At 62.0% G+C, this 26,435-nt stretch overlaps 1 protein-coding gene across 2 annotated transcripts in view; it reads right to left on the bottom strand.

Annotated features, from left to right (window-relative positions):
- Positions 1-14,449: 14,449 nt before the first annotated feature.
- KIF21B (kinesin family member 21B) overlaps positions 14,450-26,435 on the bottom strand; it is a 44,089-nt gene continuing 32,103 nt past the window's right edge. The window contains exons 27-35 of one of the 2 annotated variants that reach the window (XM_060126513.1): positions 25,580-25,693; positions 23,903-23,941; positions 22,068-22,204; positions 21,099-21,279; positions 20,815-20,979; positions 20,496-20,613; positions 19,694-19,864; positions 18,957-19,156; positions 14,450-17,986 (exon numbers count right to left, since the gene is read on the bottom strand). In XM_060126513.1, coding sequence (XP_059982496.1) covers positions 17,929-17,986; positions 18,957-19,156; positions 19,694-19,864; positions 20,496-20,613; positions 20,815-20,979; positions 21,099-21,279; positions 22,068-22,204; positions 23,903-23,941; positions 25,580-25,693 — 1,183 coding nt within the window. In that variant the 3' untranslated portion in view covers positions 14,450-17,928. The remainder of the gene's footprint in view (positions 17,987-18,956; positions 19,157-19,693; positions 19,865-20,495; positions 20,614-20,814; positions 20,980-21,098; positions 21,280-22,067; positions 22,205-23,902; positions 23,942-25,579; positions 25,694-26,435) is intronic. The other variant, XM_060126523.1, reaches the window with a different exon arrangement.

Genomic DNA, 26,435 nt, shown 5'->3' with positions numbered 1-26,435 from the left:
AGGGATGGGAGGCCACCTCTGAGTCTGAAGCATCCACATGCAGAGAGGTGGGGAGGAAGCAGGGCCCTTCAGAGGGTCCCCACTTCCCAGGGGGAGGGAGCGGGGAGCCGGCAGTGGGACCGGAGGGGGCACCGCTCAGCCAGTTGCCTTTCCTTTTCCGCAGCCCGCCCTGGCTGCCGCCCCGAGTGTGCAGATGGACTCACCTCCCAACAAGGTCACCTTTTCACCATTGGCTGACCGTGTCTCTTGGAACCCTAACTTAGCAGGTGAGTCAGCCCAGGAAGGGGCTCTGTCTCAGCTCCCAGCGGCTCAGAGGTGATGGTGCTTGGTTGCCCAGCCCTCGCTGGCGACTCACTGATCGGCACGAGTCTGCCCACTCCTGGCCGCCCAGTCGCAGCTCTGGTCTCTGCGTGCCTGTCCCTTTTGAGACCTGCCTCCCTGAGGGGCCTGGAGCTGGATGGGGGCCAGGACATTGTCTGGGGCTCTTGACCGTTCAGGAGAGCCACGGCAGACCTCTAGGCCCACCGGTGTGTCAGCAAGTCCCGGATCCCACCCCTGAATTCCCAACTCTTAAATCCAGCTGCCCGGTGACATTTCCACTTTGATGCCTCGTAGGCGTCCCAGCTGCGCTCCCTCGGACTCTGCTGCCAGCCCCAGACCCGCCCCACCCACTAGTGCAGTCCCTCAGGCTCCACATCTGCGCTTCTGTGTTCTCTCACACCCAGCTCACTGCTCTCCCTTCTTGGTCCTGCCTTCCGCATAGATACAGAGTCTGAGCGCTTTCTCCTACCTGCCCTGGTCCCAGCCCCCATCACCCCTCCCTGGGGTTATTACCGTGCACCCCCTGCCACACTCCACACCATCCCTCTAGTCTCAACTAGTCTCAACTCAACGGCCAGGGTGATTCTGTTGAACAAAACAGACCACCTGCCACTGTTTTACCGGGAACCTACCCAGGGCTCCATCCCTTACAGAGCAAAAGCGAGTCCCTACAGCCATCCTTACAGTGGCCTCGCGAGGCCCTCCTGACCTGTGCCCTGACCGCTCTGCGTTCGTGGCTGGCCACTCTCCCCGCTCCCCCAACTCCAGGCTCCAGGCCTCCAGGCTGTTGCAGGAACGTATCAGGCGTGGTCCTGCCCCAGGGCCTTTGCGAGGGCTGCTCTTCTGGCCTAGAAAGTTCTTTCCCCAGGTATCTGCAGGGCTTGCTCCTCACGGCCTCCAGGGCCACTCAGGTTCAGTCAGTGAGATTTTCTCTGACCTCCTGCGTGTACACACACACACATATATATGTGTGTATGCATACACACAAAAGCGTACGAGCAGACGCAGAAGTAATTCCTTCACAAGGACACGAAACAATGTCCCGTGAAGGGACCTGTTGATATGTCCACGCTACGTCTGTAAGCTCTGCCTGAAAGAGCACATTTCACGTAAAAGGTGTTCAATGACATGTGTGAAGGAGAAAGCACTTATTGATTTCCTACTGTGGGCCAGAGGCCATTCTAAATTTTTTATGTGAATGAATTAATTTAACCATCATAACAGGGATAGGCACTGTGATTATCATCCCCGAGTTAAAGGAGAATTTAATTTGCTCAAGATTTCTCCTTTATTTATCATTATCCTGTGTTAATTATTTATTGTTATCATTTAGTATTTATCATTATCATGCTGTCGTTCATTTAATCCTCACAACAATGACAGGGGCGGTCATCCTCTCCACTGTACAGACGGGGAAGCGAGCTGAGGGACTTTAACTCGGAAGGTCGCAGGGCGCGTAAAGCACAGGGCCCTGATTTCGGGCACTTGAAACATGGCAGCTGTGCTGTGCCTTTAACCCCACCTGCACACCCAGGGCGCTCTGCGGCAGGGCGGTGAGACATGGCCTGACCTCAGGCTTAGTGGCCGGTGTTGCTTCGGGTCCCAGGGCTGCCACCGCCTCCGTCCTCTTGCTTCACCCGCTCCCGACGGCCGTGGGTGGACAGGCCTATTCTTAGCCTCACCCCCTCCCCCGTCTCTGTGTCCACACCCGGGTCCCTGCTCAGAGAGGCTCGCCCGAGGGTTACACCAGCCCAGTCGTCAGGGGAGATGCTGAGACTGATTTGAGGTTTCCAGTCCCCTCCCGTTCAGGGATTTCTATCTGCGGCCGCTGGGGGTGACTTAAAGGACTCTCTCTTTCCACTGCTGTCCTATCCCGGCCGTACCTGATGCAGAAAATCTCTTAACCAAGTCCCCACGTGGTTGCCTTTCCACGGAGGCTCCTGAGGTCCACTCTCGGCCACAGGCCTGGAGAAGCTCGTCCTTGGAGCTGGGGCACCCACGCTGGCCCCCGACGGCCGCGGAGCCCTCTTGGCCGAGGGCGGGGGGAGGGGGTTTCTGCTTTCCTGTTGCGCCGGGGGAATCGGCCGGGCCTCCTCCCAGCTGCGGGACTGCGCCGGTCGGAAAGGGAAGCCTGCGAGCGTATTCTGGAATCTCTGGGACGAGAACGGGTGGTAAGGAAATTCTCTGGAGCTTTCTGAGAGCTGCGGAGGAAAGTAGGAAAACACGAGGGCTCACGCTTCCTTGGGTTTTGGATATTAGCCCTGGCTTGGAAGCTGCCTGACTTGGCCTCTTAGGCGGCCAGGCCACCGGACAGGTGCCGGGCAAAAGTACCTGCCTCGTGGGCCCCCGTCCCCGGACGCCTACGGAGGGGCCGGGCCACGGTGAACGCCAGGGCAGGGCCTGCGCCCGGCGTGGGGCAGGGTCTGGGGGCGGGCGGCAGGGGGGCCGCGGGCAGAGGTTTGAGTGTCCCTCCATCCTAGTTCGACGTCGACACGCTGAAGTTCCTGAGCCGGGGCTGGCGTCCCTCTCTGAGGGGAATTCTCCTTTCCTCCTGGCCCTTCCAGACATTAATCCTTGAAGAATCCACGGAGGCCTTGGTCAGCACCGTGCGTCCGCAAGCCATGCTCTGCATGGCGGCCCTGAGGTTCCCCAGGCCGTTCCCTCCCCCGAGCCGCAGGGTCTCTGCTGCGGGAGCACTGGGGCTGGGAGGAGGGCAAGGCTTGGGGACCTGAGCTCTGGGCTGTGGGTGGCAGGGCCCATGACCGCCACCTGGCCTCCCAGCCTCCTGGGGTGGGATGCCCCCAGCTCTCACTGTTAGAAAGCTGTTAGGACATCAGTGTGGGGAAGGCTCCCCAAGAAGCCGGGGCCCCCTTCCCTGGCAGGGAAGCGTGTGGGGCTCAGGTCCCACTGTTTCCCGTGCCTCAGAAAGAGGGCAGAGCAGAGTCTCCCCCGGGGCCCTCGACACTAACCTGTCCTCCAAAGCCCTCCCGTGGCTCCTTCCCTCCCCTCCCCTCCAGCCAGGTGAACCCACCGCTCCACCTGTCCCAGAAGCTGGACCTGGCCAAGGCCAGCCTCTCCAGCATCATCCCCCTGCCGCCCATCACGCCCAGTCTGGACCGCAAGGACAGTGCTAGTCTCTACGTCCAGGTACCCACCTTGGCCCATCTGCCGGGGCTGGTCTGACCCCGAGGAGCCCACCCACCCACCGTCCTCTTCTCTCCAGGCCTCCCTCCCCATCTCCCCGGGGTTGGTTCCTGCTCGCACGCAGCCCACGTCCTCCTCTCACAAGGACTACGTTTCTCTAGTTCCGTGACAGCCCCAGTCTCAGGAGGAGACAGTCTGGCGATAAACCCACAGATTCTATGGAATTACTGGCCAATAGACTTGGCCAAGTCTTCCCGAGAATTTTCAGTTTTAAAGCTGGAAGTTTCCTTGATCAAAAACGTTAGAGAACGAATCGCTGACGGTGAGGGCCCCATGGGGCTGTATTTGTTGGCAAGAACTGCCCAGTGCCCACTGCTGCTCTCTGGCCTGCCAGGGGAGCAGGTCCGGGCTTCAGTGAGGTCAAGAAAGGCCAGCGCTTGGGAAGCTGGGAGTGTGGCGGCAGAGCTGGCCTGGCTCCCTTCCCCGTGGGGAGGGGTCTCAGGGGGATGGGGTGCCCCAGGGAGCTGTCCATCCTCTGACACCCCACGTCCCCCACTTGCCAGACCGTCCAGGCCTTAGATGATATGTTACAGGCTCTTGTGCTGGAGCGTCTGGAGCCCAGCATGGTCATCCTGCAGAGCCTCCTGGAGGTGAGTGTCCACAGCAGTCAGGGACATTGAAGTCCTGGGTTAAATCTGGTGTGTTGGGGGGAGCAAAGGAACATTAGGACAGTCTGGGGGCCGCTCCAGGCAAAGGCCATCGGTCCTCAAACCTCCGCAGGTGTGACTGTCACCCGGAGACAGGCTCCTGTGTCTCCCTCTGTCTTCATAGAGTCTCCCAGATATTCTCAGTTATGATAAATTGTCACCCGTAGGGGTGAGTGTGAATTTGAGAAATAGCCCAGAGTCACTTGAAACCAACTTTCATGAGCAAGACGGGAATTACTTAGGATAATATAATTTTGGATATAATATTAGGTGTGACTAAAGATAAGGAGACAAGATTGCCCAGATATCTAATTTTTTAAATTAATTAATTAATTAATTTTGGCTGCACTGGGTCTTTGTTGCAGCACCCGAGCTTCTCTAGTTGCGGCACGTGGGCTCAGCAGTTGCGGTGCGCGGGTTTAGCGGCGGCATGTGGGATCTAGTTTCCCGACCAGGGATCGAACCTGGGCCCCCTGCATTGGGAGTGCGGAGTCTTACCCACTGGACCACCAGGGAAGTCCCTGCCCATATATCTTACTAAAGAACTTTGATGAGGGCCGTATCTAGAGAAGAACTGTGTCCACGTTGGGACATCGTTCTTTTGGAATGTATCATTTCTTGTATTTTTTTCATTTTTAATGATGTTTATTGTTTTCTTTCTAATTTTACAAGCAAAGCATGTTCATTGCAGAAAACTAGAAATACGTGAACTCTGCTGCCCGCTGAGGCCTCCCTCCTGTCGTTTCTTTGGCCTACATGCTGCAGCAGGAAGCTCCTGCTTGTCGTTAAGGGGGTCGGGGATGTGGACTCAGGACTAAGAAGGGAGGGACTTCCTTGGTGGGTGGCGCAGTGGTTGAGAATCCGCCTGCAAAGGCAGGGGACACGGGTTCGAGCCCTGGTACGGGAAGATCCCACATGCCACGGAGCAATGAGGCCCGTGCACCACAACTACTGAGCCTGCGCTCTAGAGCCCGTGAGCCACAACTACTGAGCCCACGCGCCACAACTACTGAGCCCACGCACCACAACTACCGAGCCCGTGCGCCACAACTACTGAGCCCGCGCGCCTAGAGCCCGTGCTCCGCAACAAGAGAAGCCACCGCAATAAGCCCGCGCACCGCAACGAAGAGTGGTCCCCGCTCACTGAAAAGACTAAGAAGGGAGGGGGCGGTGCTCCCATGTGTGTGGATGGGGTCTCCTCGCTCTCCTTCCAGATCATCCTGCCTTGCTTGGTACGGTCGGAGAAAGTGCACGAACAGTCCCGGGCCTTGGGGGCCATTTCCCGGCTGCCGAGGCTTACCTGCAATTTCCCTGAGCTGTCGGTGAGCGCCTGGGGCGGCGGAAGGCTGACCCCTGCCTCTGTGCACATGGGACACCCGACTGGGGCTCTGCACGGGGCCCTGGAGGGTGGTCAGAGCGCCTTTTTCTCCCCCCCACCCCGCGCCTGTGAGCTCCAATCGGGCACGCACATCTCAGCCCTGGTGGGGGACCTTGGCCCAGAGAGCCGGGCTGGGTCCACAGCTCCCGTTGGCTACCGTGTCCCAGCGGTCTGGCCGCTCCACTCCCCTGCGTGCTGACTTGGAAGGTCTCCTTTGCCAGTACAGTGCGGAGCTGGTGGGCGGGCACCCACAGCAGATGTTGAGCGATATGGGCGGGGAGGGGATGGTGGCCCCGGGGGTGGGGGGAGGAGCCCCCTGTGGACGGCTGGGCGCACCCAGTGTCCTCTTCCTGCAGCACATGGCAGAGTTCTCGATGAGCGGGCAGCTCATGGGCACCCTAGGCCTCTTCTGCATGAACCCCAACCAGGAGATCAGCGTGGGGGCCTTAGAGACCCTGCACGACCTGTTCAAAATCCTCGTGCTTCATAGAGGTAAGTGTTATGAGCCTGGATTGCCTCGTGGCCGTGGCCGTGGGACCCTCTGGTTCGTAGGAGTGACAAGGACGACCGTGGACACCCCATGTGGTGCTGGGGGCATCAAAGGGCCTGCCTCTCTCACAGCTGCAATGCTGTAAATGCGCTTTATCTAGATGAACCCCGAGTGCAGTGCTGATGCAATGCCCTTTTCAGAGGTTCCAGGAGAGTCTTGGGAGAACAGCGAGCTAGGCTTGCAGCCACCTATGAGATCAACTTGAATCCTCAGTGTTTCCCAGCTGTCCCACTGCCGCCGTGAGGTGTGAAGCTGGGAAAAGGAGGCTCCTTTCTCACGGAACAAACTTGGGCGTCCCTGATCTAGGCTTTCTCTGCCCCGGGAAAACCAAAGATACAGACCACCACACACACTTACAGAGGTGTCAGAGGAATTTGCAAGTCTCCCCCAAAGGGAGTTTCAGGAACTTGACGTTTTGTGAGTGAATAGGGTGTATTTCCTGGTTGCTTGGCAGCGGGTAGAGGGGGGAACGTGGTACAGGAGCAGCAGCTGCTAGAGGACCAGGCACCTCACCGCCACACTCGCCCTCCACCCACTGGCCTGGCACTAGGGACCAGGGAACCCTCCTTGTTCTGTTGGGCAAACGTCATCCCACCTATAAACCCTCTTGATCTCTGACGTTTGCAGGGGAGAGGGCAGGGCGTGTTCCTTTTTCCCTGTTAAGGCCCCGCCCCGAACTGTTGGTTTTGGGTCGGAGGTATGAAACACGAGACAGAGGACATCCTGAAGGATCTGCAGAAGCATTTCCGAGCGGAATGGTTTGCCAACATACAGGATCTCACAATGGTAACCCTCGGCCTCCACCGAGTATGGGATGCCCAGACGGGGAGCCTTGGCAGGGGAGGAAGAGGCCTGGGGCGCAGAGGGATAATCCCCAGTGCGGGGACGGGCCCCCAAAGTTCACGGAATGCTGGAGGGGAACGCACCGGGGGCGGGGCTGAAGGAGGCTCCCGTCTCTGACCTTGGAGGGCAGCACTTAGAGGCTCGGGGTGACCCGACGCCTGCACCGGGCTTTTCTGCAGCCCCGGCTCCCCGGCCGGCCACCAGCGCACAGTGGAAAGCTGTGGGTGTGACACTTCCTTTCCCAGGAGTGCCCCCGTGGTTCCCGGCCCCAGGCATCACTGGCCTTCTCTCCAAGCCTCTCTCTGCCCTTTGCCACTGACCAGAGACGGGCTCCCAGGGCGGGGAGGCCCCCATTGGAGGCAGCACGGCGTCCAGAACAGAGAGGGCCCGGAACTGGTCCGTGTTCTGCAGTGGATGGCCTGGCTCTGAGCCCGGGAGCCTGGGCGCGTGAACTGCAGCTGAGAAGTGCTGATATTGGCTTGCACACACCCGGCTCATTTGCCCGGCAAGGCTCTGACGGGCGCGTGAGGATGCGCTGAACCAGCAGCTGAGCTGGGACGTTATCTTTGTGGAGGGGGGAGGGGGGTGGGGGGTGGGGGAGGGTCCCTCCCAGGGAACTCAGCTTGGACATTTCTGGCAGAGCCGACCCTGATGGGGAAATCTCTTCTCTGAGAAACTGTTTTGGGCGCTGGGTGGGTCTCCGTACAGTAACATAGCAACTGGGAAAATCATTACCACCCTGATTTTTCAACTTCTCATTGGTAGGAGAAAGGGTGCAGGTACAGCCAAAGGACGGCCCGGCTTTCCTCCCACCCGGGGTCCCTCGGAGTTCACTGAGTCCCGTGCCCGCAGGGCTGACCTCACCGCCGTCCGTCTCCTCTCTCCATGCCCCTCGGGGTCTCCTCCTTGTCCTGCCCTGTAACACCTTGCACTGAGCCTCCCCAGCTCTCCGGATTGCCCGGTCCGCCCTCTGCCTTACGGCCACCTTGATGGGCTGGTCAAAGCCCAAAGCGATATTTGCCGAGAAGGACGTCTGGACCATCCTCAGAGCCCTGGTAAGTCGCGGCTCCCGCGGCGCCCGCTCCTGGGCCGGGAGGCCGGGGCACCCAGCCGTGTGGGTCTTTTTCCTGCGGCTTCCGGGTTTGCAGTGGTGCGGTGATGAGATGCCCACTGGCCGTCCACTCTGCGCCCAGCTCCTACATGTGGCCCCTGCCCCACCCCGCTCCCATTGCTTCCTGTCTGAGTTGGGGAACTAGGCACACAGGTGGATCATTCTGGAATAGTCGAGTAAAGGCTGAAAGAGAGGAATGTACTTCGTAATGCAAGGTGGGGGCGCGCTCAGCCCAGTCTGGGGGTTGAAGGAAGGCTTCCTGCAGAGCTGTCCTCCGGGGGCAGTGGGGAGTGGAGGGCGAGGTAACGCTGCCGCAAAGGGCTGGGCTCAGGGGTGCAGGTGAGGTGCTGCCCTACAGGGGGCGTGGAGCAGTGGGGCAGGGCTCTCACTCTGTCCCCGGGGCCTGGGCCACCTCATCTGATAGGACTTGATAATGGGAAATGAGGGCGGGAGAGCCCAGCGTGTGGGGAGCTACAAGTGGCTTGGAACCATTAAAGCAGGAGCAGAAAACTCAAATGCCTCCGGGCCACACAGGTAACGTCAAGCAGAGGAGCAGGCCAGGTGGGTCTGGAGGGCTGAGGGTCCTGGTGCAGCTCCGGCCCTGCTTCTCGGCCTCGACAGAGCACGCGTTCGACAACCGCCCCTTACTATCCTGAAGTGAAACGTGTGGGTAATATCACCGCCTCTACAGACTCCCAAAGTAAAGAGATATGAAACCCTAGCTCCAGAGGAGAAATGAAAGTACCTTTTCATAGAATGTAACATAACATGACGTGATAACGTGGCAGGATGTGACCGTGATATAAGCGTGGCCGCGCCCGGCCCAGCGCCTCTAGGAGACGTGACGTGGGGCCTCCTGCCCGCGGATGGACCGGCTACAAAGGCAGGTCGTGTGTTGGGGGCGCAAATAGTGACCCAACAAGTGTTGCCGCTGGTGATGTGACTTCCAAAGTGATGGACGATTTTTGGCGAAGTTCTGAAAATGTGAAGTACAGTCTTGCTTTGATCTATATTGTAGCTGCGTCCCTAGAAAATCCAGTGTATATCTGAACCATAAAAAGTACTCTGTGTTTCTATAAAAGGCACAGTCAAGTTCTGGGCACAGACGATTAGAAATAAGGTTTTGATTGCACAGGTATCAGTAGGACATGAGGAACTGTGTCCTTCCCCTCATCCTCTCAACAGTTCCATCCATCCCTCTGCGGACGGCACAGTCCCCACCTGAGAAGGCTGAGACCCCCTGATTGCATCTATGAGAAAACGTGGGCTCAGGGTCGCTACATCTTCCACTTCGCTATAGGAAGTGGAAATCCTGATTTTAGGTGCAATTTCCCGCGTTTATATTGGCAACTAATTTAGAAGGTTTGAAACAGTGTGCGGAGCAGAAGGAAACATCTGCGGGCTGGCTTGGCTCCTGGCTGCCGGGGTGCCGCCCTGGTACAGGACCACAGGGCAGGAAGCAGGAGGCTGGGTCGTATGGTTTGGTGGAGGTTGGGACACAAGAGCAGGACTTGACGCTGTAGGAAACGGGGAGCCATCGAAGCACTAAGCAAGGGGGTCACGTGGTCGAATGGCCGCGCAGTTTTGACAGACCGCCTGGCGGCAGGTCGGAGGATAAGTTCCCGGGACAGGACTGGGTCTGGGCCGGGGGCCAGGGAGAGGTGATGGGGTCATGGAGACGAAGACATGGGGGGTTAGCCAGTCTTGGAGGCTGATTTGACGTGGAGCGTGCGGGTAAGGGTGGACTCCCGGGCTCCTAACACAGGTGAGTGCTGGCGTCGGAGGCTGAGGGGAGAATCCAGAGGTAGGACCAGGTGTGGAGGGGACGCCAGTAGCTCGACTCGTACACGTGGAGTCAGTAAGGCTTGTGGGGTCCGTCCCACTGGACGTCAGACGCGGGTCCCTGACGCAGGGAGAGCGGGCTGGGCCGTGGGCAGGGACGTGCACTGGAACGGCAGGTGGAAGCTGTGGCCCTGCCTGGACTCGCGCAGCGGGACAGGCACGCAGTCAGCATCGGGATTCCGGGACCCAGCGAGAGTCTAGGAAAGAGAATCCGGCAGAGGAGTGGAAGAGGGGCGAGAAGAGAGGAGCGTCACGGTCACCCAAGAGGAGAAGCTTCGGGAAATGATGGTGACCATAGCATGAGTGTAGGAAGAGAGACGCTGGGGCGGCCCGTTGGATTTGGACCACAGGGGCTGCTGTGACCTTTGCAGGCGCAGGGTCAGTGGGGGGCGTGGTGGAGGGAGGGGCCCAGGGACGTCCTGCTTGTGACCGGGTGTGTGCACCCCCAGGAGGAGCTCTTGCTTACACTCTACAAGCTGTCCTGCCCCTTGCTGCACAGCACCGTCCCCCTGCCCACGAGCCCCCGTCCCCCAGGCCCAGGCCCTCCTGCCCAGCACCGCTGTGTCTGTGTTGCAGCCCTGAAGCACATGCGGGAAGACCCCGACCCCGCGGTCAGCTGCCTGGCCGCGCAGGCCTCCTACGTCCTGGAAGCCAAGGAGAAGATGAAGATCCCCAGCGCCCAGCTCCTGCTTCTGTTGCAGGAGGCCGAGAAAGGCCCGTTTCTGAGTCTGCGTCCAGGGCCGACAAGCCGGTGGCCGCGGTGACTGCGGCTGGGCTTCTGAGCCCTGCTCTAGACGTGCGGGTGCGTCCCTGCAAAGCCTCTATGATAAAGGGAGAGGGACCACTGCTGACCTAGCGGCTAGGATTCCGGGCTCTCCCTGCCATGGCCGGGGTTCAATCCCTGGTTGGGGAACTGAGATCCCATAAGCCGTGCAGCACGGTCAAAAACCAAAAATTTTTTTAAATTAAAAATAAAAGGAGAAAGAGGGAACGTCCGAGCAGGAGGTGTTTCCTCGTCTTTCCCCTGGAGCCCATTCCCGCCCGGGGTAGGGTTGCCTTCTCGGCGGCAGCGAACCTCTGGGACCAGGCCCCTCCCAGCCCCGCCCCCACTCAGCCAGGGCGCTGAGGCCAGAGTGCGGAAGCTCAGCTTGAACTGCGAACTGGGAGCAAAGCGGTGCTGGGATGCGGGGGCTGTGGGCAGGGCTCCTGGCCGTAGGCAGTGCACGCTGGCTGGTTTACGCCGCTTGTTAAAGGGCATCAGTCAGCTCCCGGGGGGGTCAGCGTTCGCATACTACGCTCCAGGCACCAGGCGGCTCCGCGCAGCACCACTGTGGCGGTCCCGTGGCTCAGCACACCCCGGCCCAGGTGACAGCGCTCAGGCCTGGGCATGGAAAACTTGGCCGCTGTCCCTCCTGCCACGCCGACGGGTCAGCGGGGTGAGCGCCTACCATATCCCACTGCCCCTGCTGGAACCGGCCCTGCCGGGGGCCGTCCCACCATCCCGGGGCGGCTCTCCGTCCACGCAGGGCCACCGGCTGTTCCCATCGCCACCACCCCGCCCCGCCTTGGAGCCGGGGTGTCACCCGTTACCCCCAACCTCAGTCAGCCGGGCCCTGGGCAGAGCTCTGGGTACAGGGACAGTGACCCCCACGTCCTACAGAGCAGGGGCCCCGCGGCCCAAACTCTGGCCACAGCGAGGCGGACGCCCAGCCTGGCTCTGTCTCTGGCCCTGCAGCGTCTGGCCTCTGTCACCCGCGCCCCAGACCCCGGGGACGTGTGGAGCTCCCGCTCGGTGGCCGCGTCTCCACCTTCCACGCCTCCCTCTCAGCAGTGGCCACGCCCCCCGGGTTATCTGGGCCCGGGGAGCGGCGGGAGTCGCTGCCACGCTTGCAAACAGACCTCAGAGGCAGCGTTGAAGCTCGTGCTAACCCGGCAATGGCCAGAAGCCTCTTCCACCCACCGCCTTTGTCACCAGCTGGCACTAGGGGCCTTTCCGGCCGCACCTGTTATAGGTGGCGGTGCTCGGGGAAAGTCACAAGACTCAGTATACGCTCACGGTCCCTGCCTCGCCCTCCAGAGCGCCATCCTGCTTTGCTACAAGCAATGACAAAGGATGGACTGTATTATAACCTATCAGCAGGTCAAGTGCATTGGTATAGGACCTGCTTCAGAGACAATCATGCTCCTCGCCTTGGTCAAGCCAAGTTAAGGGACTCAATGGGCAGAGACCAGCCCAGGAAATGGATTCTAGGGCCTTCTTGTCCTGGGATGATCTTGGCCACATCTGTCGGCTTCTGGGCCTCAGTTCCTTTCACCTGTAAACTGAGAGGTTTGGAAAAAACTATCTTTTAAGATGCCACCCAGCCCTGGCAATGAATGGCTCGTGTCAGATTCCGAGAAGTGCAAATTTCTTGCCTGGGAAAGCCGCCTGGGAACTTATATCCTAAACAGAATTTCTCTTCTTCATCCTCGTTTGTTTTCCAAGTTTTCTATAATAAACAGTTATTGGACTTCCGCGGCGGTCCGGTGGTTAAGACTCTGCCTTCCAGGGCGGGGGGCGTGGGTTCGATCCCTGGTCGGGGAACTAAGGTCCCACATGCCGTGGGGTGTGGCCAAAAATTTTTTAAAAAGAGGCCATAATAAGCAGTTATTACTCATAATCTGGAGAGAAAAATCCCACATTAAAAGAATAAAAAGCAATGTCCCTTAACTCACTATTCCTGCTTCCCCACCCCTAAGTGCCTTGGCTTCTTCAAGACTTGAATTTGGAAAAACCACCTTTTGTGGTCAAAGTCTGGGGGCCGAGGGGGAGTCCGCTGGGTGCAGTCAGCTCCGGGTCCTCCGTCTTCTGGTTTCACCCCTCCCCGCGGGTATGCAGCTGGCGATGCCCCGTTGTCACTTCCCGCGGTCGACAGTAGGCTCTGTCCCGAAGGGCAGAATCCTATGTGAAAGATGGCCTGTGGGGAGCAAGGGTGGGGTGAGACCGGGTGGGAGGCGGCGTGGGTGGAGCTGGGTCAACCGGCCAAAAACAACCGGACTCCGGAGCCACCGCTGCTCCCCGGGGCTGGGAGGCTCCCGTGCCCGCCGCGGGGCCGGGGGGATGATCTCCGTCACTGGCTCAGGGTCCCCCAGCTTGCCAAGCCCCTTCCTTGTGAGGACCAGGACCCTCTAGGGAGGAACCTTCCTCCGCCCACGGCGACCCCCTCGGCGCCATCACCTGTCACCAGCCGTGGGTCCGGATCAGCAGCAGGGCCCGTGCGGGCGGAGGAAGCAGCTTGCTTTGGTATTTGGAAAACAAAGCAAAGAGAGACCCAATTGTCTTCTTAATACGGACCTCAGAAAGGAAAGCTTCCGAGTGGTGGGGGAGGGAAGAAGGTGCAGACTGGCCCCCGAGGTGGTGGTGCAGGGGTGGGGGGGCGGGGGGCGGGGCAGGGGGGATGTGTGGTTTTCAAAAGGAAAAGGCAGGTTTAGATAGTTGCTGACAGCTCATCACTCGACCCGCCAGGATGGCTGTTCTTTCTTCATTCACTCCCACTCTCCCTCTTTAAATGTTTGCTCAGCACCTGTGGCCACAAGGCGCTGAGGGAATACAGAAAGAAACAAGATGAAGTCAGGACTGACCTCCCCAAAAAGAGGGTACACTTTATGGTATGGGAATTACATCTCAATAAAACTGTTATGAAAAAGTTTTGATAGAGCTAAACCTGACGAAGCAGAGATTTGCACACACAGCTAGTGCAGAGCATCGGGACTATGGACCCTGAAGTGCCTACACTCCTAAGTTATATGAGCATCACCGATGCCTGGAAAACCGCAGTTAACGAACAGGATCTAGTGAGTTACAAGCACGAGAGCAGCTCCGTTTTACAGCAACAACTCTGTGTCTTCCGGGGTGAAGACCACATTACAGGGTTGCTCGGCGTCTCATAGACGTTTTTATGTTAAAAATGGGGCTTTTATGTTCAAAAGAATGGGACGTCTAGGCAGAGCACAGAGGATTTTTAAGGCAGTGGGAAAAAGAAAAGGGAATACGAGTTTTTAAGACTGAGAAGCCGTGATCTGGAAGCAAACGTCACGCCTTCGGTGGAGCCGTTGGCACGTGTGACCGTTTGTGTTTCTGTCCCCTCCTCCTAAGCTACGAGGAACAGAACCGCATCTGGGGGGCAACCCGCACGGCGCCTCCCGCCCGATGGAGCGAGAGGAACGGGTGTCAACCATGACTGCCCTTAGCAGCTAGGATGCCCGGCAAGCCGCTTCCTCTGAGATGTTTCTCATTTCAGAAAATGCAAACGCCGCCTGTCACACAGGTAGTGAAAACCCGATGGATGACGCCTGGAACAGTGTCTGGAATGGAGCAGGCGCTCAGGAAACACCGGTGCCCTTGCCTCCAGCTGCGCACCTGTCCCAGGAGGGGACACAGGGCCTGGCCCAGATGCCTGGCCCCGCCCGCCACCAGCCCCTTCCCCCAACCCCTGCCCCAGGGAGGACCACCAGCCCAACATCCGTAGCCCTCAGGGTCACACCACACACCATAGACAAGGGTCATTCGCGTTTTATTTATGACAGCTTCTTAGAACACTCACATCTGGTCCGGGAACAGAAATGTACAGCATGAGGTTTAAATAACTTTCATACACTATGTACAGTCATCGGCAGACGTACAAAACATATATACACCTGTGCTGCCACCCAGCGGAGGAGCTGAACCAAACGCAACCCTGCGCCCGGGCAGGGGATAGCTAGAAAAGAGCTGGTGGGCAGGGCAGGGCTTCACGGCAGGGGTCTTCTCTGACCCTCGGCTCTTCCCGGAACTGCCCCTGCTTCCCTGCAAGGCCCTCGGGACAGGAGTTCAAAGGGCTGAACTGGGGTGTGGTGCAGCTGGGAGCTCCTCTGATCACTGGGGGAGGGGGAGTAGAACAAAGATGTCTTAGAAGAATCAGAACTTTCCCTGTCAACTCTATCTTTGCACATCAGAGGGTTGGGAAGGGTTTGGGAGCCAAAAGAGGAGGGATTGTGGGGGGTGGCAGCCAAGCCCTGGCTGCTTGGGGTGCAAAGGGACAGAGGCGCTGGGTTTGCGCCACTTGGCGGGAAGGAGCTCAGCACTCTGGCAGGGCAGGCCCTGGCCACACAACACGGTGGTGAGCACACCGGGCGACGTGGGGATGAACGACCAGGGGGTGTGCCGGCACCCAGCCCAGACCGCTTCAGAGGACGCCCGGGAGCCAGGCCCCGCAACGGTGGGAGAGGCCAGGACTCCCTGACCGTACAGCAGCCCTGCCCGCGTCTCCGCCACCCCGGGTGGCGTGAGCAGGTCCTGGCGACAGTCCTCCCTCCGGTGGTTTGTGCTTTAAACTCCCTCTGCCCGAGCCACCCGGCCCCTGGCGGGCAGCAGGGCCGGACCATGCCTGGACCCACAGATGGCCTCCCAAGGGGTGGAAGGCGGCACCCGGACCGCCTCAAAGGCTCGGGCGTGCTGGCCTCTCTCAGCCTTCCCCTCTCCTTGGCAAGCTCGAGTCAACTCCAGGTGCCTCGGAGGAGCCAGCCCTGCAGATGGAAGCGAACGCTGGCCTGGTTAACGTTGAGCAGAGGCCTGGCCCAGGACCGCGCCGAGAAGGCCGTGGGCAGTGGCCGGAAGACGGTCCCGTCAGGGGCGCTTGCCAGCCAGCTTTGAGAGCTTTCCCGGGGCTCAGCCCCGGGACAGGATACGGGTCAGTGGGGCTGGGATGGACCTGGGATCGAGCATTCAACAATTCGGGATGTCGGGGAAAAAGGGCGCCACTCCGGGGCCCCCAGCCCTGCAAGCCTTTGGGTGGGCACAGCAGGGCGGAAGTAGTAGGATGCGTCCCGGAATCAGGACAGGCCGCGGGCCGAGCCCTGTCGGAGCGAGGGCAGCCCCTGAAGCGGGCGTCCTCGGTCTCCCGCTGGGCAGAGCCTCCTGGGAGGAGCCTCCCGGCCGGGTTTGCCCAGGCCGCCTGCCACCAGCCCTGGCTTGTGCTCAAATCACAACCATTTTGTGCTTCCACATTGAGGATGCTTGTGCATCGAGGGGCGCTGGGGGCCCCCCAACCATGTACCCAGTCCATCCCCGAAGGAGCGGGCAGACTTCAGTGCTCTGGAGCACAGCTGGGAGAGGCTCCCAAGACCTCAAGTTCAGAGTCAGTGCTTCCCGCCAGGACAGCAGAGCCAGCCTGCCGTGAGGTAGCTGACCCACGAGAAGCAGCAGGAAACGGGCAGGGCCTCTGAGCACCTCTCGCGGGCCCAAGGGCCCGTCTGTGCAAGGACAGGCCTGCGGCCGCTGCCCGCTGGCCCCAGGCCGAGGCCTCCAGCCTTGTGTTTCTACAGCTTGTAAACAGTCACGCAGATTCTTCCTTACAGGAGGCAAGGGTGAAGCTTTCTGTTGAGGTGGGGGGAGGGCCGGGGCCCGAGAGGAGAATTGCACCCACTTCTGAGCGGCCGAGGGGGCTCCCGGCACCTCCGCGATGGCCCAGCAGGAGGGATTTCCAGTCCTGAAGACACTGTCCCGGCTCTGGGCGTGTCCCTGCTGCACGTCTGCTCCCCCATCGTCGACCCCAAGTCCAGCAGGGGGCCCTCACAGCAGGACGGCTTTCTGAGCTGGGGGGCAGCTCGGAGCAGTGGGGACAGGGCGAGTTCTGCCCTGGCCACGTGGGGAGGGGCACCGAGGGGAGAGCACAGGGCCACCTCCGGAAGATCCAAAAGTCACTGCGTCTTCTGAACAGAGCTGGGGCTCCCGGCGCTCAGACTGAGTGAGGCCAGGAAGCGCAAGACCAGTTAAGCGTCAGAGAAAGTGTGTAAAAAGAAAAGGAATGCGGATTGAACAACATCCCGGGAGCGGGGAGTCCACGGCCCCCAGGAAAGGAGAAACTCAGTGGAGTCCATCCTCACCGCTGGCCCTACAGGGAGAGACCCTGGCCCGTGCCAGTTAAGGCTTGAACGCAAGTCTCCTGAATAACCAGGGAAAGACGCCAGGGGCTCTGCCTGGCCGGGGCGAGATGCAGGGGGGCTGGGGAGGGGCCAGGCCGGGCGTGCCGTCCAAGCCCCTTCATGGTGGACGGTCTTCCGAGCTGCTTCCTACGTGGCCCACCCGGGGTTCTGGGAGTGGGGACAGCGGGCAGGAGACCCCGCGGGTGAGAAGACACATGTGGCTCTGCGGGCATGGCTGGTGTAAGGCTGCCCGGGGCGGATGCCAGGCCCCGGCGTAGGAAGGCACTGACGCGCCAAGCGGCCGGAGGCGGGGGCACTAGAGCGGCCCCCGGGTGAGGTCGGGGACGGGCCCAGGCTGCAGAGTCAGAGGGGAGCCGCCCTCCTCTGCAAAGCAAATGGAGGGCGGGGGGCGGATCCCCTCCGGGACTGCTGGCCCCTAAGAGCTGAAGGAACAAGCTTGTGGGAAGAAACTTCAAGTCAGTTTCCAGGAGGCAACAGCAAAAATAAAACTAAAAAATAAATTAAATAACTGAAGGACGCTGACCGTCTCCCCAAAGGAATCTTTCTAGCAGCTCCACCGTGGCCCCAGCAGAAAGGGACCCAAAGAATTGCTGGGGTCCACGGGGAGTGGCCACTGGTGGCCGAGGGGCTAAGGTCAGCTGCAGGGCCAGCTGCCTGCACCTGGTTTCCATGGTTACCTGAGGGCTATCTTTCTGGGCTCAGAGGCAGGTGCAGTGGCTGGGCCAGAGGATGTAGGGGAGGCCTGCTGGCCGGAGGGGCACTGAGAGGGCTGCCCCACCTCCCGGACAGGCCCCCCGGGGCCAAGGCTGGAGGAAGGGCGTGGCCAGCGCGGCAAGAGAACCCGGGACAGGTGGGGGGTGGGGGCAGGCTGCGGGGAGAGAAATGAGGGGAATTTGGCTTCACAGCTTAATTAGCTCCCCGACCTCCCTGTCCCCAAGAGGCGGGGCCGGGAGGGGGCAGTGTCCCGTGGGAAGGTCGGGGAGAGGAAGGCGGGCAGGAGGCCCACAGCCTCTGTCCCCCGGGCGCCGCCCCGCTGGGCCGAGGGTCAGGCTGTCCTCTGAGCTCACTCCTAGTGGGGGCCGCTGGGTACCAGGCGCCGGGCACTCCAGAACTTCACTGTCAGGTCACTGGGCGGAGCAAGAGAGGGCTGGTCAATTCCTGAAGAGGCCACGGCGGGCCACATCCCCCAACTTGCCAGGCAGGGCTGGGACCCAGGGGCAAGCGCTGCTTAGGCCGAGGGCGGCTGCAGGGGTGGAGGGGAGCTGGGCAGAGGGAGGGGCCTGCGGTCACCAAGGCCCCACAGGCTTCTGAGCACGGCTGCTCTCCGTTGTTGCTATTTTGTTTTCTTGTCCAGGCCTGAATGCTCCCCCTCTGCTCTCTGCCCCCTGGCACCCCTCTCCTGGGGGCCTGCCCCCCCGTCCATGCTCGGAAAGAAGAGGGGCAGGCGGGGCAATCTCGGGGCAGGCAGGACACGGGGGGAGAGAAGGGAGAGGAGTAAAACAATCTCGTACCGTCAAGAAGCAGCTCAGATCGAAGTGGAGAAAGAGGGGAAAGGCAAGAGGGGGAGGATGGGGGTGGAGAGAGGAGAGCGGAGGGGCGCGGAGGTCAGGGCAGGGTGGTGGCTCGGCCCTTTATGGCCAGGACTCGGCGCGGGAGGCAGGGGGTGAGTCCAGGGACGTAATTCCACAACTTTACCCGGCAGTCACTGTGGGGGGAGAGGCAGGGGGAGGCGGGAAGGGGGAGGCGGAGACAGGGAACGTGGTCGGAACAAGAAGGAAAAAGAAGAGGCCGTCTGAGCAGCTGCCCCTGGGACAGAGGGCCTGGGCGTCCCTGGATGGGACCAGAGCTGGGGCTGAGGGAGGCGGGCTGCTCTGTGGTCTGAGATACCTGCACAGGGGTCCAGGCTGCGGTGTCAGGGGCAGGAAGGGCTGCGACACGGGGGGTGGTCCCAGCCTGGGGCCCAGCACCCCCCGTGGGCGCTCCGTGAAGGCGGGCTCAGGCCAGGGGCGCCGCGGGGTCTGCTCCATGCCCTGGCCGCGGGGACAGCGCCCGGGACAGGGTGGAGAACAGGAGCAGAGCTCTCTGCCCGGCACCCACCTGGAGGCGCTGAAGATGTGCCTGGCGTTGGTGCACATGGCATTGATGGGGCTGTCGTGGCCCTTGATCTCGCCAATGGGCGTGAAGTTGTCGACGTTCCAGACCTTGATGACGCCTGCGCGGCAGGCGCTCAGCAGCATGGGGCGGCCCGGGACGAAGGCCAGGGCGCACACCCAGTCCTTGTGCGCCGTGGGGATTTGCTGCGGGAGGAGCGAGCCGTGAGGGCGAGAAGAGGGGAGCCCTGCCCCAGGCTCTAGAGGTGAGTCCCTCATTCCTGCTCCCATGCTCCACCCTGAGACCCTGCACTGGTACAGAGACCTTTAGCCCTCAGAGGGGTCGGAAGAGAAGGAAGGGGGAGACTGGTCAGACCGGAGGCTGAGAGCAGACCCTTCCTGAGAGCTGCTGCCTGAAGGCAGATGGTGGAGGCAGGAGAGGGTGCCGGCTGGCGGCGGGGGGGGTCACTGGGGGGAAGAGGGTGCCGGCCGGGGGGCACTGGGGGGAAGAAGAGGGTGTAGACCGGGGGGGCACTGGGGGAAAGAGGGTGTCGGCCGGGGAGGGGCACTGGGGGGAAGAAGAGGGTGTAGACCAGGGGGGGCACTGGGGGGAAGAGGGTGCCGGCCGGGGGGGTAAACACAGGTGGGGAAGAGGCTGCAGAACTGGCAGGCTTGGGGGCTCTGGGCCAGGACACAGGGCCCCCAAACCCTGCCCGGGGACCACCTCTTCGCAGCCCACTGCACCTGCATGAGCTCCTGCTGCGCCAGGTCCCACTTCTTGACGCCGTTGTCCCGGGAGCCGCTGAACAGGACGTCCCCCTGGATGGCCAGACACTCGATGCCGTCGTAGTGCGGGGGCTCGAAGTTGTGGGTGGGGCCGACGGTGCCCGTCACACACTCACCCAGCTGGAACATCTGCGGAGGAGGGGCAGGAGGGAGGCTGGGCGCCTCACCAGGCTGTGGGGGGGGGCTTCCCGGGGGACAGGAACTGGGGGCAGGGAGGCGTCAAGGTGGGTTTGGGGTGTGAGCCTCCTACTGAATTTTTTTAATAAATAAATATAACACTACTTGTACTTTAAATAAAACCATTCATCATAACCCCACCGCCCTCTTTCCCTTTTTATCCACTGCTTCCCAGTCTCCGACCCTGTACCTACGTTTGCAATGACACAACCAGGGAGCAAACAGCACCAGGGCTGACTTGTGCTCTTTGTGGGTTTTTCTCTTATTTATCGCGTACTCAGTTGTGCTGCCTCCCGTCCTGGGGGTTTTCCCTAATTTTCTTGCCTGTTGTTCTACCCATAGACACTTAGGTTCTTTCTGATTTTTCAGCACATGTACAAGATCACGCGTCAGTCTTGGCCTCCTGCACAGACCTTGCTCCTTGGGGGTGACTTTTCAGCATAAATCCCCAGGGGTCTCATTATTTCCCATGAGTCCCAAGGCAGTGGAGGGAGAGGGCCAAGGTAAGGAGAGTAGGAGGAGAACAGAGCCGCCACCGAGCCCGGCCTCAAGGTCAAGGTCAAGGTCAAGGACTTCTCCGTACCTTAACGTAGTGGTCCTTGGAGCCGGTCACCACCAGGTCGTGCTGGCTGGCGGTCTGGGCGACCGTCAGGCACATCACAGGGCCGATGTGGCCAGTCAGCTTGCCGACGGGCTGGAACCTGTAGGGGAGGAGAGGCCCAGCCGGGGGTGCGGGGGTTGGATCGGGGGGACCCTGGGGTGGGGTTGGGGGTCTACCCTGGGGTGATACGCCGGCCAGGGGACTATCCCCCCTCAGAGCGAGATGGAGACCCAGGCACGAGCCGCCTGCAGCCTGGGGCCGCCCCGGGGATCCCCCGCCCCTGCCCGGGCCCCTCCCCGACCTGTTGAGCTCCCAGATGCGGACGGCGTTGCCCGAAGCGGCATACAGCATGCTGCCCGAGGGGCTGAGGGCAATCTGGTTGATCTGGTGCTCTCCCTGAGCGCTGGTGATGGTGCGGGTGGACGCAGCCGCACAGGCGTCCCCTGAGACCACCTGGCCTGAGGACCTGCCCGTGAGGAAGAGAGGCAGGGTCAGAGGTAAGGGCTGGGCTGTCCCTCGCGGGTCTCCTGGGCTGGGTCCTGGCTCCTGCCCTGCCCCCAGTGCGAGCCGGGCGAGACGACTTACGTGAGGGTCCGGACGCACTTGGCCGAGTCTCGGATGTCCCACACCTTGATGTAGGAGGTGGACACGGAGAACACGAGCCCAGAGAGGCTGCAGTACTTGATGGAGACCACGTTGCTGGGGTGACCCTTCAGAGCTGCGATCTCCTGCCCCGTCACCAAGTTCCACATCTTACAGCTGCGGTCTGCGAGAGAGCGGGCGTGAGCGGGGGACAGCCATCACAGCCGGGGCCCGGGGAACTCCCGTCCCCACAGCCACCGGGGCTGCCAAGGCCAGGGGAGGTGGTCCAGGGTTGCCCAGCGGATGGGCTCCGGGTCCGGGGGTGGAAACGTGCTCCTGCCTGCTCCCGTGGCGCACGGACGAGCCCGGCACTTCCCACCAGGGCTTCTCGGGCAAACGCCCACCAACGCCAGGTTCATGGAGAATCGCTGCGGCGCCGGGGCTGGAGTAAAGCTCCCGTGCCTGCCAATCGCCGACCAAATTAACGAGCGATGGCAAGCAAGTCTCAGGGGGAGAACTTGGAACCAATGAACCTCACCTCGATTCACAACCCTCTCCCTCCTGCCACGCAGGTGGGTGTATACACACTTCCCACTGTTCTATTAGCTACCTCCTGCACAGCTGCTCTTCCTGCCGGAAGGTAACGTTTTTCTGACTGTCGCTGGGACTAAGGAATCGTAGGAAGTGCGCAGCCCTAAGTGCTGGGGTCGGGGAGGGGCTGAGATGAGCAAAGGCGGGGCACCTGACACGCTTCCTGGAGTTCCGGAGGCAGGTCTGGAAGGAGGTACTGGATGGAGACCCCAGAGCCAGCTAGGAGGGGAGGCCCGGGGTGGGGAGCCCTGAGCCCCGGCAGGAGACCCCACCTCCTCAACCTGGCGGCTGTGATCCCGTCTCCTGGGCAGCCCGCTCTGGCAAAGGGAGCGGGAGGGCGGGAGGCCCTGACCCCACCTGGCTGGCCCGGGTTCCGCCCACCTTTGGACCCTGTGAAGAGCAGCTCATCCGTGGCGTCCAGGCAGAGGATGGGCTTGGTGTGGCCCTCGGCCATGGAGACGCACTGCAGCGGGGCCGTCCGCGCGCCCCTGGCTCCTCCGACCGGGGTGATGATGCCCCTTCCCGGGAGAGAGGGAGAGAGGCGCCCGTCAGCCCGGGACCGCGGCCAGGCTGAGCGAGGCTCCCAGGTGAGGGACAGGCGCAGGGGCACTTGGGCTGTGGCAGGGGCTCCAGCCACAGCCCCCCAGGTCCGAGAGCCGCGCAGACAGGGGACTGTGGTGCAGCCTCTCAGTTGCCATCCTGAGCACTTCTGGGGAGCAAGCCCGGCCGGGCACGGCCAGGGGCCAGGACACGCGGGAGTCTCCTCCGTCGCCTGCCTGACCCAGAACCCAAGACACACACGCCCCCAGGCCCCAGCCGGGTGGGGCAGAGGCCCCAGAGCTGGATGGGCTCCTCCGGCACCTCGGCGTCCACAGGGAGGGTGGAGGAGTGCGGAGAGGGAGGGCGCCCAGGCCGCCACGCCGGGGCAGAGACGCGCGCATGCAGGCGTGCACGTCACCTCCACCTGGGCCCCTTTGGACCAGTGTGGTCAGATCCGTGACTGTCATCTGCAAAGGGCTAAGTCCCTCTGGGGAGCCCTGCTCAGCTCTGTGGGAAGAAAGTGCAGGCCCCTGTGGGGAGCGGAGCTGGCATGGCCCCCTCCTCCCCACAAACACTCAGAGGTGAAGGACGCCTGTCCTGAGCGGACCTGAGGACTTCGCTACACACCAGCCTCCTAGAGGGCCTGAGGAGGAGGATTTTTTTTCCCACTGAGGGTCTCTAGGAAGGAGCCCCTGGCCAAGCCACGTGCACGTCTGAAACACGGCCTATTCTTTCCAAAGACAGCGCCGCCCCTGTGGCCGAGAGCGTCTGACGTGACCAATGTCCCGCCCTGCCCGCAGCTGCTCAAGAGCCGCCGGACTCCACCGGCGCCCCCACGGACGGCGGCTGGACAGGCCCAGCTGTCCCCGGTGTCGCAGGCACACGAACAGCCCTGCCCCCCAGCTCCCCGCTTCTGACGCTGGCTTGGGCCCAGGGGAAGGAGCCGGGGAAGGAGCCCAAGACAGCAGTGGGAAGACCCCAAGTTACAAGGATAACCCTCCGCCCATGGGAGGGGCCAGGGGGTGAGCGGGTGGGTGGCAGCCTTGCAGCCAGGGGCGTCACCCCCGGGGGCAGGAACAGTGAGTGGCGGTTGCCCCGGAAGAGCAGAGGGAGCCCTCAGCCCAGGGTGGCCCTTTCCCAGCCGGGGCTCAGGCCCACCAGGTCCTGGGACTTGCCCCTTGTTACGGGCAGCGGGGGCGGGGGGGTGCGCATGCGCGCGTGTGTGCGTGTGCGCGCACGTGCGCGCGTGTGCGTGTGCGCGGGGCTGGCTGAGGGGAGAAAGGTCTCCTGGTACTCCTGGCCTTCGGGCCAGGAGTCGTGGGCAGGGCCACTTCTCTTTCAGAGCCAAGGTCGGTGAGGGAGCCCCCGACACAGCTGAGTAAAAGCCGGGACGCTGAGCCTGCGCGACCCTCCAGCAGCCTTCTTCCAGGGCTCCGGCCCCCCAGGCTCCCGTGCCCGCCCCTCCCACCCGGTGACAAGCCACCAGAAGCCATGCCCTCCAGAGCCCCCAGCTCCAGCCTGGCGCAGTCAGAGGCCACGAAGCACCCACGAGAGGGGAACCAGGGGTGAGAAGGGCGGGAGGGGGTCTGGGGCAGCCACGGAGAGGAGGGGCCGCATGCTGAGGCCAGGGTGCGGGGAAGGGGGACAGAAAGGGAGCAGCGAGCCATTCTGTGTACCTCAGGACCTCCGACAAAGAGGAGTCGCTGTCATCAGACCTGGGGGCAGAAAATTAGCTGGATTAGGGGGAGAGAGGGACACACACGAGGGAGCAGAGGCGGCAGCAGCGTGGGGAGGTCAGAGGGTGGTTATTCTCTGCAGGGGGAGCGGAGAGAGGAGAGGAAGGAGGGCCTGAGGGCAGCGGAGAGGAGGTGGGGCAGGCCGGGGAGCTTGGGGCGGGGATGGGGGTGCGGAGGGGCAGAGGGGACACGGGCCTTGCTGGTCCCAGGATCGATCTCGGCTGCCTCACTGCACAAGCTGGGGGCCCCCTGCCCCCTGAGCGACGCTGCGCCTCCTCCCACCCCTCCCAGGAGCAGGCCTCTCCCAGCAGAGCTTCAGAGACCTGCTGATCCCCAAGCACGGGCCCCACAGGCCGCTGGACGGTGCCCGGCAGCTGCCTCTGCACACACATGGGCCCGACACCCGGGCCACCGGGCAGGACCGGGGTCTGGAAGCCCCCGGGGCTGGGATGCCAGGGTCCCACCCAGAGCTGCTGAGAGGGACCTGTCAAGGTGTGAAGGGCCCCTGGCCGGCATGGGGGTCCCCTGGCTGGTGTGAAGGGCCCCTGGCTGGCATGGGGGCACCCTGGCTGGCATGGGGGTCCCCTGGCTGGTGTGAAGGGCCCCTGGCTGGCATGGGGGCACCCTGGCTGGCATGGGGGCACCCTGGCTGGCATGGGGGTCCCCTGGCTGGCATGGGGGCACCCTGGCTGGCATGGGGGTCCCCTGGCTGGCGTGGGCTGGGCTCGGTGCCGTCTTCCCGCAAGGGGGGCCACGGCAGGTTTGGAGCAGGAGCGATGTTTTGCCTCTGTGAGGAGAGGCGATGCAGGCAAAGGAGTAGCACTTTGTAGCCTGGGCTCCGTCAAAGGACAGAGGAGCTGTCGGAGCCGAGAGGAGCCCTCCGGGGGCTGCAGAAGGTTGGGTATCGGGGGTGCCCAGCAGTGTGGGGGGCCCGGAGGGGAGCACGGGAGGGCGGGGCCTCTCCCTTCGCCACCGCAGAGGCCCACAGGTCAGAGATCCCAGGTGTGGGCCCAACTCGGCTGCTTTCTAGGTGTCCGGGGGCCTCTGAGCCTCATCTCCTTTGTAAAGCAGGGGAGGCAGTCCTCGCGGCTGGTTTATATACTCCGCGCGGAATCACGTGTGGGCCAGCCGGGGGCGGCGCCCACCGCACTGGGAGGTGAGTGTCCAGCGAGAGCGCTCAGTAGGGGTGAGCTGAAGCCCCACCATGTGACAGAAACGGGGTCTCCTTCTGCAGGGACCCTCCACAAGGGCGCTGGGGCGTGGCCTGAACATTAGCGGGGGTGGGCGTGTGTGTGCGTGACTGAAGCGAAGGGAGGGGCTTCAGAGAAGAATCAGCAACAGCAGAGAAGGCAGGGGCAGCTCTGTCTGGGTAGGCCCTCGGGGTGCCCGACTGCCTGGGCCTGGCCCCGTGGCTTCCTTCGTGCCCTCTCCTGCGGTCCCCACACGCTCAGGGGACGGGAGGGGTCCACGGGCAGCACAGAAAGGGCAGAGGTGCCGGGAGAAGGGCCAGCGCAGCACACCTAGCGTCTCCCCGCTGCCCGCCTGCCTGCGGCCAGGACCCGCCTGCAGCCTCCCTGTCCCCTCTGTGCCCCCCGCCCCCCGGCGCCCGGCTCTTACTTGTCCAGCGCCGACCCCTGGCTCTGGTTACTGGTGAGACGAGAGAAGACGTTTCGGTCGTTCCGGGGCCGAGTGGGAGGGGACGAGGGGGGCGTGAACCCCACGTCTGTGGACCTGGCAGGTGAGCAGGACAGAGCGGCAGCCGTCAGTCACCGCGCCTCTGCCCACGGGCATGCGCACGCGGCGTCGCCTGCACCACCTTCCGTCTGGTTGTGCGGCCGGCAGGGCAGGGGGTCCTACGGCCCAGCTCCTGCTCGGCCCCCAGGGGTTGGTCCTCGTGATCCGTGGGTTCTGCATTTGGGAATTAATTCACCTGCTCGCCAAAGCCTATCTGTCAGCCCCAAACAACACCCGCAGGGTTCCTGGTCATCTGCAGGCATGAGGACCCAAGTGCACATCTTCCCAGCTGAGGTCAAAAGAGGTGGCCCTACTTCCCTCACAGTGTACACAGCGCCCTTTCCAGTCTATTTAGTGCCATGATTTTCAAATGTTTGTGCTTTTGGTTGGTGAGTTCAGTGTTTAAAATGGCCCCGAAGATGGTGCTGCAGGGCCACCTGGTGTCCGGAGCTCAAGGAAGCTGGGACGTGGTTTACAGAGAAGATACGTGTTAGATGAGCTTCGTTCAGGCATGAGCTCTAGGGCTGTTGGCCCTGAGTTCAATATTAATGAGTCAACGGTACATATTGGATTAGGTGTCTTTAAACAGAAACTCACATGACGGGTTGGTGAAAACGCTGGGACCAGAGGCTCCCAGGAGCCCAGCCCTGTATTTCCCGGGAACAACGGCTCAGGATTCGCTAAGTCGTGTTCACGGTGACTTGACAACACAACTGCCACAAACAGCGCGACCTGATCT

This window comes from Lagenorhynchus albirostris, chromosome 2 (genome assembly GCF_949774975.1).
Source record: "Lagenorhynchus albirostris chromosome 2, mLagAlb1.1, whole genome shotgun sequence".
In the NCBI taxonomy this organism is placed as follows: Eukaryota; Metazoa; Chordata; class Mammalia; order Artiodactyla; family Delphinidae; genus Lagenorhynchus; species Lagenorhynchus albirostris.
The sequence above is the reverse complement of the archived record's forward strand: the minus strand, read 5'-3'. Positions and strand labels throughout refer to the sequence as shown.